The 13,273-nt window shown below is 37.1% G+C and overlaps 2 protein-coding genes and 2 pseudogenes across 4 annotated transcripts; all 4 read left to right on the top strand.

Moving 5' to 3' along the window:
* The first annotated feature begins 296 nt into the window (after window positions 1-296).
* Window positions 297-1,408, top strand: LOC111807746 (uncharacterized). Its single transcript, XM_023693616.2, has one exon. It carries the CDS (start codon window positions 488-490, stop codon window positions 1,304-1,306), a length of 819 nt encoding a protein of 272 aa, XP_023549384.2. The 5' UTR covers window positions 297-487; the 3' UTR covers window positions 1,307-1,408.
* Window positions 1,409-2,419: 1,011 nt separating this feature from the next.
* LOC111807505 (zinc finger A20 and AN1 domain-containing stress-associated protein 8) lies at window positions 2,420-5,233 on the top strand. Of its 2 annotated transcripts, none has more exons than XM_023693251.2 (3): window positions 2,420-2,565; window positions 2,688-2,802; window positions 4,345-5,233. In XM_023693251.2, exon 3 carries the CDS (start codon window positions 4,357-4,359, stop codon window positions 4,876-4,878), a length of 522 nt encoding a protein of 173 aa, XP_023549019.2. In that variant the 5' UTR covers window positions 2,420-2,565; window positions 2,688-2,802; window positions 4,345-4,356; the 3' UTR covers window positions 4,879-5,233. The 2 variants fall into 2 exon arrangements, with proteins under 2 accessions (XP_023549019.2, XP_086985479.1); XM_087129353.1 differs by having other exon boundaries at window positions 4,331-5,233.
* Window positions 5,234-6,699: 1,466 nt separating this feature from the next.
* On the top strand, window positions 6,700-7,693 carry LOC111807628 (zinc finger A20 and AN1 domain-containing stress-associated protein 5 pseudogene; annotated as a pseudogene).
* Window positions 7,694-9,092: 1,399 nt separating this feature from the next.
* On the top strand, window positions 9,093-12,105 carry LOC111807745 (uncharacterized; annotated as a pseudogene). Its single transcript, XR_015423288.1, has 3 exons — window positions 9,093-9,200; window positions 10,441-11,602; window positions 11,748-12,105. The product of XR_015423288.1 is annotated as an uncharacterized LOC111807745 (transcript).
* The last annotated feature ends 1,168 nt before the right edge of the window (window positions 12,106-13,273 follow it).

Raw genomic sequence — 13,273 nt, 5'->3', positions numbered from 1 at the left:
TTCATGCCACTGTGGATCTTAGTTGTGTATTAATGAACATGAAGCAAGTTTGTTCTCTCTTTATCTTTAGGTGATTACAAGTTTTTACTTTTCTTATCTCATGGGTTGGTTTGGTTAGAGTTCGAGTTAGTTTGAGTTGGAGAAATACACAGTTTTTGGATTCATAGGGTTTCGGGTTTCGGGTTGTTCATGTTAAAATATATATATATTTTTTTGCACTTATAACTGAATAATCTGGATATTTTTATAAGATGAAAATACAATCTTTTGAAGGGTATGCATATATATAAAGCCCTAGTTCGCACCCTTTCTTTCTTCCCCTTCCATTTATATCTTCTCTCTGCTCTTTCTGCAACTATGCCACCACGCCGCCATTTTATTCGTTAGGATTTCTTAAAAACCTCGATTCTTTGTCTGTGTCGGAAAGTAACTACCTCTCCATCTCTTTCGCCGAAGAGCTCGGAATTGATAATCAGGAACCCAAAGTATGGCCGCCATTGTTACGCGTAGGTTAAGCTCCAAGTTTCTCAGACCATTTCCTTCTTCCACTTTTCTCATCTCCCAAAACCCTCACGAACACTTCACCCGAATCCCTTCTACGCATTCCGATCCCTCGTTTCCGCAATCGCCCCGACGAACTTTTGCAATTCCTACAGTTGACCTCATCAATTCCCACACGCCTTACAGGAGATCCGCGAATTTCAATCTCAGTAACCCTAATTCCGATCATCGGATTCGGGGACCAATCACATCCAATCCTGGTTTGATTCCGAGATTGAGAAACCCTAGCTTCTTCATCTCAGATTTGGATCAGAAATATGGATTTTCTTCAACTCCTGAGAACGAGAACTTGGAGAAACCCGCTGATTTCAAGCATCAAGACATCGAAGGACCGACCGTCGAGAGAGACCTCTCGGCGTTGGCCGGCGAAACCAGAGAGGTGGTTGAAGTGATGATGAAGAACGTGTACAGCTTAAGCAAAGCTATGGCGATTCTCGGTCTTGTTCAGTTGGGAATTGGGGCTTGGATTTCGTACGCAACTCGCGCTTCACCATTCACAGAAGTTTCCATCCAGAGCTTCGTGTCCTTCGGGTTTCCTTTCTCGCTGGCCTTCATTCTCCGCCAATCTCTGAAGCCGATGATGTTCTTCAAGAAAATGGAAGAACAAGGTAGGTTGCAGATTCTGACTCTGACACTTCAAATTGCTAAAAATTTGAATGCTCTGTTCGTTAGAGTGCGAATTGTTTCCTTCTTGTGTGTAACTGGATTGTCTGTTGGTGTTCTGTTTGCTTTGCTTTCGAGATGAATCCATTTTCTTCCTCATTTTGCAAAACTTTGAGCCACAACAAATTGGGCTTCCAGAAACCTTCTCATAAGAGTGTTCATCAATGAATTCGTTTCAGAACTATGATTCTTAGTTGTTTTGGGTTCTTTTTTACACTTTTAACATTGATTTATTTCTGGAAGAACACCAAATTATCGCAAGATTCAGTTTGTTCGTCTCCTGCTCTCTATCGTAGCAAATCAAATCGAGATTAGCCTATGTTCTAATTAGATGTGCCAAATGTCTTCTTGAACGAGAACTACCGGAAGAAGTTTACAAGAGTTCTCCCCTAATTGTGTAAGGCGAGGAGAGCAATATAGGTCAACTGTAGTGGAAGCCAAACGACGGGGCGAAAATCGGTGAATGTATTCTTCAGAATCAAAGGATACTCTTTAGACTATTTTAGGGCTAGGGGGAAGGGTTTCACGAGGAAGCATGGAAAAAATAAAAGACGGTTCTACCTCTTAGATGAAGACGACTCTCTACAATGGTATGATATTGTCCACTTTGAGCATAAACTCCCATGGCTTTGCTTTGGGTTTTCCCAAAAAGCCTCACCCGGGAAGGCTTCACCCCAATAGATAAAGTATTCTTTGTTTATAAATCCATGATCATTCCCTAAATTAGCCGATGTGGGACATTCATCACCCAACACTGTCCTTCAAATTCTAATACAATTTATTAAATCAACCTTCCACCGTGCTCTGTACCATAGTATGATATTGATAAACGTGAATATGTGAATCTTCGTAACGATATGATATTATCTTATGAATAAATGAAAAAAAAAAATCAAATTTAGGTATTAAAAGAATAAATAAATACAAAAATCATCAGTTTCCACGTGTTCATCAAAGAAGGAGAGATCACATTACAAAGGGTAGAATCGGAACACGTAAGAAGCCCCCACTCTGTACACACCCGAAAACGGGATTCACCAGCTTTTCCAACTCGATCCCCTACAACCAGTTCCTCGTAAGCTCGCCACTATCTTCATTCTCATTGGTCCAACTCCCTCTTCTCTGAGTTTTACCCCTTTTCTCCAATCACAACGTTCCACGTATACCCCAAAACCAACCATTTAGAATTCGTAACGTTTTTGTTTTTTTTTTTTTTCTTTAATTTTATTTTTGGCCCACTTCGGACCCCCCACGATGGCCCTTTAAATTGGGAATTCCATTGTAAAAACTTGGCTTTTCTCTCCACCTCCCAAACCCCATCGCCTTTCTGATATCTGTAGGGTTAGTTTTCCCGATTTCCTCCTCTTTTTCTTTTCTTCTCTTCAATTTAATTCGTTCTTCGCCGCATACGGCTATTTTGTTTCTTTGATTTATATATGATTTTTGTTCCTGTTGATTTTCAGTGAAAGGAGGGGAGCGGAGAATCGTCATCCAGCTGGGAATTTTATGGTGTTTTCTATTGTCACGGATACGCAGCGGTCGAATACAGCTTTCCCTCCTACACTCAACAACGATCAGGTCAGTATTAAGAATTTAAGGGTTTCTTCCATTTCTCGATATTGATTTTTTCGATATCTGTTGGTTGTTTCTGAGGAAGCGATTATGCTTTTTTCTGTTTTGCTAAAATTTATTGTAATACTTGACGGAAATTTTTAATCGAACTTGTGGATGGAAGTAATTTTATGATGTGTTTTTGGTATATGCTTGCGTTTTCTTAGGTTTTTGGACATTACTAGCAGCAGGTATTTGCATGTCTTTTCTTCTTTTTGTGTGTGTGTTGTTGAGTGGCCTCCTATTACTTGTAATGTTTTCTATTCTGTTCCAAATCGATCTCTCTTTGCTTGGAGTTTTGTTTTAGAACATAATTGAGGTATTTGCATATTACCATTCTTTGAAGAAGAATTTGAGTGGCAATATGATGGACTAGCTAGGGTTTTAATTTTGTAGAATGGTTTGGGACTTGGAGCTTGCGAATGAAGGATGAAACTATGAACTGAGCACTGAAAACTGATAGCCACTTCAAACCTTTCAAAGGAAACCATGAACTGACCACTGACCGATAAAAAGACATTCCAAAACCAATCACAAGGCAACCTGTTGCAACATTATTAGAAAGTTTCTCATGAACAGATGGATAGATTTCATTAAAATCCCAATCTTCAAGCCATTACTGCACATGTCTCCTTGAAAAACACTTTAGCTTTGCATGAACTTCTAACCATCACCTGCGAAGATACACAAATTCTTTCATGTATGCTCATTCCAATTACCTATTTTGACTGGAAAATAATGCTTCCCATGCACAACCACCCTAATAAGAAGATCCTTCTGCTGACCGACCAAAATATGATTGGAAATGAATGTTTCCCGTGCCAAGCACCGGAATTAATTCAATTTGCACACCAACCATAGTAATAAATTGTAATAGCCCAAGCCCACCATTAACCGATATTGTCCTCTTTGGACCTTCCCTTATGGGCTTCCTCTCAAGGTTTTAAAAACGCATCTACTAGGGGAAGGTTTCCACATCCTTATAAAGTATGCTTCATTCTCCTCCTCAATCGACGTGGGATCTCACAATCCACCCCTCTTCAGGGTTCAGCATTCTCGCTGACACTCATTCCTTTCTTTAATTGATGTGGTACTCCCAATCCACCCCCCTTCAGAGCCCAGCGTCTTTTCTGGACACCGCCTTGTGTCCACCCCCTCTTCGGGGCTCATCCTCCTTGCTGGCACATCCTGATGTCTGGCTCTCATGCCATTTGTAACAGCCCAACCCCACCACTATTAGATACTGTCCGCTTTGGACTTTTCCTTTCGGACTGCCCTTCAAGATTTTTAAAATGCTTTGCTATGGGAAGGTTTCCACACCCTTATAAAAAATGCTTCGTTCTTCTCCCCAACCAATGTGGGATCTCACATAAATTTATCTCCATAAACTGATTTACTTGAAAACTTCATCCTGTGTACTGTATCTAGAAACTAATTGATAGCCATGATTTCCTTGAAAATTTCAACTTGTGTTTTTGTATTTATAAGTTGGAAGATTATTATTTACAGGAAAGGTGAAAAATGGAACATAAAGAGGCAGGATGCCAAGCTCCTCCAGAAGCCCCCAAACTTTGTGCAAACAACTGTGGGTTTTTTGGAAGTGCTGCAACTATGAACCTGTGTTCAAAATGCCACAAAGACTTCATCATGAAACAAGAACAGGCCAAGCTTGCAGCATCCTCGTTCGGTAACATCGTGAATTGTGGACCAAATGACCATGGCAAGAAGACAATTGTCACTTCTCCAACCAAGCTAGAAATCAAACCAGCTGAGTCGTTCATCATTCCGACTCAAGCATGTTGTACTTCCTCAAGTGCAAGCAGCACCACCGCAGAGAAGGTGAAAGAAAGCCCAAACAGGTGCAACAGCTGCAGGAAACGCGTCGGTCTAACAGGGTTCAATTGCCGATGTGGAAGCCTCTTCTGTGCAGTCCATCGCTACTCTGACAAACACGACTGCCCTTTTGACTACCAGGCCATTGGTAGGGAGGCAATTTCAAAAGCCAACCCGGTGGTAAAGGCGGAAAAGCTGGACAAGATATGAAGAAGAGGAGTGCAGACCCAAAAGCTGAGTTGTTATAAGGTGCAGCACCCACCCACGTATTTGTTTTTGTGTGTTGAATGAAATGAATGTATGATGATGTTTTGTTGGTTGTTGTTGTGTTTTTGGTGAAAGAAGAGGGGTTTGTGTGGTAAGGTAAGGTTTGTGAGAGACATGTTTTTGTTACTGTTGGATAATCCGACGAAGAAATGGCTTGTGAGTGTGTGTGATTGTAGCCTTTGTTTGTAACCAGTCAGTCTGTATGGATGGATTGTGCTATGCTTAAAGTTTCTGCTGGTTGATTTTGCCTTTTGCTGGATTGAGAGCTAAATTATGCTCAAATGTGATGATCATAATATTTGCTGCCTTTATTAAGTAGTTGGACCTGTTCTTCAAGGACCCCCTGCCCTGGCACTTCATCTTTGCCCGACTAAAAGAAAGGGTTTGTGGAGGTTTCGACGGGAAGAGTTGCGACTCCATGTCGGGCTCTCATCTTGCTTTTAAGGTTGGAGAATTTAGTTTAAGCTAGTCTCCCGTGCTCCTCCAAGGAGAGAGTTTGCTTTTAGGTAACAATGGTTCTGCCTGCAAACTCTGAGCGGGTTGTGCAGATAAAAAAGACTTGGTGTGGCAGTTAATTCCCAGTATTCCTCACATTTTGCACGAACCCTCATTCCTCGAGGACAATATTGAAAGGATATATGAATTGTTTATTGAGCTTAAATCTATGGTTTTAATTTGATTTTTTAAACATTTTCAAATCTAAATAATAGAAGTAGGAAAATTATAAATTATCAATAAAATAAAATAAATGAGTGGGGAAGGGATAAACAGTACTTGATATTTAGAGCAGAAACGACATGTCGTAATGCTATGTCGGAGACTGGGTAACGACAAGCTGGGGACGGAATTAAGTATTAAGCGGGCAATTGGGTCAGTTTGTAAAGCGAAAGGGATGGGGGGGAAGAATGTGTTCTGGGCAGTGGCGGTCAGATTTGGCGGCTTAATATTAAAAAAAATAAAAAAGAAAAAGTAAAACAATGCTGCGTTTGTTCATGTTCTCTGCTCCGTTTCTCTTCCCCCAAAGCGCACCGTTTCAATGTGAAAGTCCCATTATGCCCCCCCCTCCCTCTCACATTTTCCAATTGTACTGTCTCTTCTTTATTTTATTACATAATATCTAAAATCATTATCTTTTTCCTTTATTTATGCTCCTCCACTTGAGATTAGGGGAGGGTGTTAATCGTAATTACGAGATATACATTAATTTAATTCTTTATTTACCTTTATTCTATTATTGTAATAAAAAAGAAAAAAAAAAAATCAATTACTTCCATTTGTTCAATAAAGTATATAATGGGTGAGTGGACTAATTCAATGCTACTTTTTTTTTTTTTTTTTATGTATTTCTTAAGCAATTAAAAATATTAAAAATGATTAATTCACTATAATTTCTCACCAAAAAAAGAAAAAGGCAAAAACAAAAATTTCAAATTTGTCCCCCACACCTACTTTTGACCTTTTCAACCTCTTGACTTTTTCTTTTATATATATATATATATATATATTTATAAATAAATTTATGACTCAATATAATAATTAATTTATTAAAAAATTAATTAATTTAAGAAACTGACAAACGTAATTTGGCCACTTACCAGAATGACGGAGGACACGTCACAGCCGATTAAGATGAAAGGAAAGTGGGGAGGGTAAAAGAGTAAATAAAGAAACAAATGGAGGGTATTTTGGTAAAGTAGGTAAAAAAATGTTCGATACGCGTCTCTATGAGGCCCATATTCCATCGCCATTACCGACCTTTCAATCCCTTCATATTCCCCATTTCCCTGTTTCTCTCTCATCCTCTCAAAAGAAAGAACCCAACCCTCGAACCATATCTTCTCGTTCTTATCATCTTTCTCTCTCCCTCTCTCTCTCTCTCTCGCTGAATCTCTCTGGGGATATCTTTTTTTTGAGGATCCGATCGGAAGATATGGCACAGAGGACCGAGAAGGAGGAGACGGAGTTCAAAGTGCCAGAGACGATCACGCTTTGCGTTAACAACTGTGGCCTCACCGGGAATCCGACGACGAATAATATGTGTCAGAAGTGCTTTAATGCTACCACGGCAGCAGCGGCGGCGACTGCGTCTATGGCGATGAAGTTTTCCGGTGAGAAAAGTCCGAGATCTAGTACGTCTTGTTCGCCAGAGAAATTTCGGTTCGTTTCAGAGTCTAGGAGGATTACAACGGCGGCGGATCGTCCGAAGCCTGATGAATCGGTGAAGCGAGAGGTGAATCGATGTTCCGGATGTAGAAAACGCGTTGGATTGACTGGATTTAGGTGCCGATGTGGCGATTTGTTCTGTGCGGAGCATCGATATTCAGATCGTCACGATTGTAGCTTCGATTACAAGGCCGCTGGTCGCGAGGCGATCACGAGAGAGAATCCGGTGGTGAAAGCGGCGAAGATCGTTAGGGTTTAATCCATAGATTGATCGATTACCAAAAAAATGAAAAAGAATCTGAAGATGATGAAATTTGATAAAACTCTGGGCTGATTGTTGAAATTTTCCTTTGGAGTGTTGAGGATTAATTCCTCGAAATATCCTCTCGATCTTTAGGAGAGAAAAACATGAGGGAACTAGAAAAAAAAAAGTCCTCGATGAAGATGGAGATGAAGATGATGATGATCGTTGTGTTTTCTCAGATAATTATGTTCCTATTTTATTTTATTTTTTCCTCTTTTTTTTTTTTGGCTTGTTCGAAAACTAAAAGAGAAGATTATCGTGGCCTGTCAAGATGATGATGGTGTTTTTTTCTTTCTTTTTGTTAATTCTTCTCTTTTATCTCAAGATCATTTCTCGATTAATTTTTTTTTTTAATTCAAAATATTATTAACCCATTAAATATAAAATTAAAGGAAATAAGAAATTAAAGGAAATCAATTCTTTTTTTTTGTTTAAAATTTTTAATTTAAAAATTGTATATTGTTTGACATTATTATTTTTCTTTATTTCTTGGATCGCCATTAATTAACATTAGTGATAATTATAATTCATAAATTAAAATTTAAGAACGAATTAAGTTTCGGAATAAAAAAGTGGAAGATGAAAATGATATATTAAAAATAAATTAATATTAGTATGGCCCCACTTGCCAAGCTGTACTAGGAGGTTCGACCCCACTTAGAGAAGCCAATGACCGACTGCCACGTCATCTTTTCAACCCAACACTTTAGGGTTATCATTATTTTAAATTATTTAAAAAATTATATTTATTTATAAATCAAAATTTAAATAATAAACATTTAACAGTCCAATTTTTTATGATTTTAATTCAATAAATGTGAGGGGTATATATGAAATAGTTAATATGAGGAGTTAAAAATGGATTAGGATTATTTTTATTTTCATTTAAAAAATTAAAAAAAAAAACTAAAATAATTATTGCACTGGGACCGGAAAAATAATGTAGCGGCAAAGTACGAGGCGTCAGTAAGGTAATGATTCCGGTTATCTACTTACTCCAAAAATAAATAATATACACAAAAAAAACCATATAATTAAATTAATTAAAGCTGTACAGTCCAATAATTTCCATTATTTTTAGGGTTGGATATTATTTTTTATTATCAATCATGATCAATTTTTTTTTATTTTTTTCTTTCCAATAAATAATTCAATTTAATAGGAAATAAAAATTAATTACTCTAATTTTCGTAGAAAATATTGAGCTATCTCGTTCACGGGAGAAATGTCAAGTCAATCGAATAGTTACATGACGTCTTTTCAAAAGGAAAAAAAATTTAGTTGAATCTCACACGCATATCTGATTCTTTTTAACTTCCAGCTTCATCTTCGTCTTCCTCAACCTCTCATGCTGTCGAATGCTTCAAATTGGGTCAATGATCATTGTTTTATCATCTTTCTTATCATATTTGTAAAAATATTTGTATGTGAGATCTCACCAAGGAGAAGGAAACATTCCTTTTAATAGTATGGAGATTTCTTCCCAACCTATTTTAAAATTGCGAGGATATGTAAAGAGTCAAAGGGGATAATATCTAGGCTTCAACAGTTACAAATTGTATCAGAGCCAGACATTGAGTGGTGTTAGTGAGGAGGTTGGTCCTAAGGAAGGTCCACTGTAAGTGCAATACATCATCCGCATCGGATAAAACCCCAGCTTCCCCGCCAAGCTTCTTGAACGAAATTAACGATGTCCGCCATGAAAGTCGGCCATAGAACTGCGAGGTTTTTCGTTGGCCACTATACGTATTCTCCTATTGACTTCAGTTTTCTTCGATCAAAGAGCATTCTACATGAGGCATGTCTCTAATTCCTCTGCCCTCTGTTTATCAGCTGAAGTTTGTCGCATTTTCGGATTATTTTCCGTACCTTTTTATCTGCCTGATTACTGTTCAATCGAGCGAATGCAGAAAGAACACTTCCGCAATCTGTTACTAGTCGGTCACGAACTTTAAATCGTATTCCTACATTTCAACATGCGAGCCGTTCTATATGAATTTCTCCTTATCCACTTTTATGATTCCGAACTCTAGCATGGGATTCTCACCTTGTTCTTTCAAATCGTCCAGCAGTGGAATCGCTAACTTGTACTTCACCTTTTTCTGTTTGGATTGTACAATTTTGTTAGTGTTTATCTCCATTAGAATGTTGAACTTGCTGCGATTTGTATGCTTGCTAGTATGTAGTTTATGTTGCAATCTCTGTGGTAAACGTGTTTTGACAAACAGACCAATTTGATTTTCCGCTACGAATAGCTAAAAGCAGGATTTGATCTATAATTGCGAAACCTAGGTCAATCCCGCCATTAGAATAAGCAAAATCTCGGAGGCATAATGTATGGCATTTGTAGAGATTCATTGATTTTTTGAGGAACTTTTACCTTTGTTGACATAGTTATGTATGGTATTTGGAGAGATTCATCGATTTTTTGTGGAACTTTTACCTTTGTTGACATAGTTATGTATGGTATTTGTAGAGATTCATCGATTTTTTGTGGAACTTTTACCTTTGTTGACATAGTTATGTATGGTATTTGTAGAGATTCATCGATTTTTTGTGGAACTTTTACCTTTGTTGACATAGTTATGTATGGTATTTGTAGAGATTCATCGATTTTTTGTGGAACTTTTACCTTTGTTGACATAGTTATGTATGGTATTTGTAGAGATTCATCGATTTTTTGTGGAACTTTTACCTTTGTTGACATAGTTCTGTATGGTATTTGTAGAGATTCATCGATTTTTTGTGGAACTTTTACCTTTGTTGACATAGTTCTGTATGGTATTTGTAGAGATTCATCAATTTTTTGTGGAACTTTTACCTTTGTTGACATAGTTCTACCTTTGTTGACATAGTTCTGTATGATATTTGTAGAGATTCATCAATTTTTTTTTGTGGAACTTGTACCTTTGTTGACATAGTTATGTATTTCCTCTTGCAATGCGGTTTTAGTCCAAGTTTCTTTGTTCCTATTATTGTTTTCTTCAATAGTTGAAACTTAACTGGATGTTCTTTCTCCTTCTTTTATCTGGTTTTAGATTTGGAGGCTGACCAAGATCACTCTCTCAATCTTGGAGGGTCCTTTGTTGAAGGATTTATTGCGATCCGAACTACTGGATGAACAATTCAAAGTAAAGGAGATATCACAGCATCTTAATCTGAAATGGAGAGAAATTGATGAGGGAATTGAATTGCAGCAGAAATTACTTGAAATGGTTCGTTCAAAAACCTCTCTGATAATGAGTAATCAAATTCATTGCGCACCCAATTGACTAGCCTTGAGGTAAAGTTTGATGAGCTCCAAAAGAAGCTTAATGAGAAGACAGATGAAAAGTTGCAAGAGAACTAGTTCAAAAAATTGAATTACAAGCTTCAGAAATTATGAACATTGAACAGATATGAATAGTGATCAGCAAAAAGAGTATCAAAGGCTTGTAGTCAAGTTAGAAAAATTTCAGGAGATTTTGAAGAAGGCTGAGGTTATTGAAGAATGAAGGAAACTGCAAACAAAGTTGCTTCAGCAAATTAATTCAGCTGGCTCAGAAATATACAAGAACAAAGTGCAGCTCGAGGAATTTCTGAAAGAGAAAAAAAACAACTTTTAGCCGAGTTGAATGTCTCTCTGGAGAATATTAATGAGCTTAAGTCGAATCCTTGGATAAAGAACGAGGAAATGGAAGGCAATGAATATGCCAATAGATTGAATCAAAGCCCTGCTTGTGAGATCCCACATCAGTTGGAAAGTGGAATGAAACATTCCTTATAAGGGTGTGAAAACCTCTCCCTAGTTGATACGTTTTAAAACCGTGAAGTTGACGACGATACGGAACAGGCCAAAGCCGACAATATCTGCTAACGATGGTATTAGAGCTAGACATCGGCCAGTGTGCCAGTGAGGACACCGGTCTCCAAGGGGGTGGATTGTGAGAGCTCATATCGGTTGGAAAGTGGAATGGAGCATTCCTTATAATGGTGTGGAAACCTCTCCCTAGTAGACATGTTTTAAAACAGTAAGGCTGACAATGATATGTAATAGGTCAAAGCGGACAATATCTACGAAGAAGGCAAGAAGAGGCGTTATAGATGTGTACAAAAGGCAGAAATCACAATATGACTTCCTTTGCAGAAAATTTGGCCTAAACAGAAGAGAAAATGGAAGTGATTCAAGGGCTTATAATCAAGATCTTGCATCCTCACCAGGTAACCACCCTCTTCATATTATAAATACAATTCCCCCTTCTTAATGTTCATTTTGTTTTTGCTGTAGCCACTGATGAGCCAAATTTCCTCAAACGTTATTATCCATACTCTATGTCTTAATAATTATCTACAAAATGTGCATCAGTGGTCTCCATCTTATTGGAGATATACAAGGACTTGTCGTCAAGCGCAGGCGGGGCGTAACGCACGTGACGATTTTCTTCGAGAACATCATAGAGAATATAAACGAGGCTATGAAGGAAAGAGTTCATAATCTTGCTCTTCTTGAAGTGGTTGTAAAAGACATCAACATGGATGTCTCAGACAACGAGATCCAGGGATTTGAATGCTTTTTAATCCACCACACAATCAGCAGCTGCCAGTTTCAGTGGCTAGCAATAGAGGCGTGGAGCCAGTGAGAACGAATGCAAGCAATGCATTAAGTTTTATGACGCTGTTCTTCAAAATGATGGTATCTAACAAACCCATCTTTATAATTGGTATTTACTCGTTTCGTTGAGGTCGAATGGTCGAAGGCACAAACCCGAGTACTCTAATAATAAAAAGGTTAAATTATCACGGGTGATTGATGAATTCCAGCCCAACCATCCAATCTTTTGTTGAAGCAAGAACCCTGGAATAAAAGTAATTAACACCTTCATAGTAAATTTGGATAAATGCTAGAATTAGATTATCTCTTACGAAAATCATAAAGATTTAAAAACATGGTTCTAAATTGAGTCACTTCACAATTGAATTTGATCAAGACTTGATGTCAGGTGCAATTCTGCCATAAGAATTACTTGAAACTTGGAAATTGCAAATATGATATTAGTATTTCTAATCTAAATATTACATCCATCCACGAATCCAAATTTTACCTAACATATTATGGGTATTTATAGTCTCCCGACAAAAGATGTTTGTGGACGACATTTATTCCTGATCCCTCTCATCTACACAAAACAAGCAATATTTGAAAACCTTGTTCTAAATTGAGTCACCCTACAATCCAACTTGATCAAGACTTATTCTATCATAAGAATTGATTGAAACTTAAAAATTGCAAATATAATACTCGAATTTCGGTAAACGTTCAATTTGAGATATGAATTACATCCATCCAAGAATTTTACATAACATATTATGGGTATTTAGAGTCTCCCGACGAAAGACGTTTGTGGATGGCATTTATTCCTGATCTCCTTAAATCTCCAATAAGTCAAATTTACATGATTTATGAAATTAAAAATAGTTATCTCCTCCCCTTGAAATGTTTTGATCAAATCTGCATGATTCACTCACAAAAATATGAAAAGGATCATCACCTTCGCCCTTGAACAATGAGATTGGTTTCAATTATAGGTCGAATTTTAGAAAAATTGAAGAAGATTTTTGTTGTTAAAAGAACACGGTATTAATTAAATAGAAAATTTAAAATTTAAGAATTAGGATTACCAAAAAAATATAAAATTTGGAGGCATAAGTATTTTTTTTCACAAATTTATAGTTTATGAATTTAAGCATAGAAATCTATTAAAAATATTTTGAGCAAATATTAAAAAGTTTGGAGTATTTAACAAAAAAAAAAAAAAAAAAAAGGAAAAAAAAGGGTGCAACTTACCAATAATCTAATAGGCCACGTACTTTTTATTTTTGGTGTTATCTAAT

The sequence above is a fragment of the Cucurbita pepo genome, chromosome 12 (genome assembly GCF_057944985.1).
Source record: "Cucurbita pepo subsp. pepo isolate OVF chromosome 12, ASM5794498v1, whole genome shotgun sequence".
Lineage (NCBI taxonomy): Eukaryota > Viridiplantae > Streptophyta > Magnoliopsida > Cucurbitales > Cucurbitaceae > Cucurbita > Cucurbita pepo.
The sequence above is the reverse complement of the archived record's forward strand: the minus strand, read 5'-3'. Positions and strand labels throughout refer to the sequence as shown.

Excerpts from the sequence above, each read along its gene's own strand:
- LOC111807746 (XM_023693616.2), top strand. The coding sequence starts at position 488 with ATGGCCGCCATTGTTACGCGTAGGTTAAGCTCCAAGTTTCTCAGACCA.
- LOC111807505 (XM_023693251.2), top strand. The coding sequence starts at position 4,357 with ATGGAACATAAAGAGGCAGGATGCCAAGCTCCTCCAGAAGCCCCCAAA.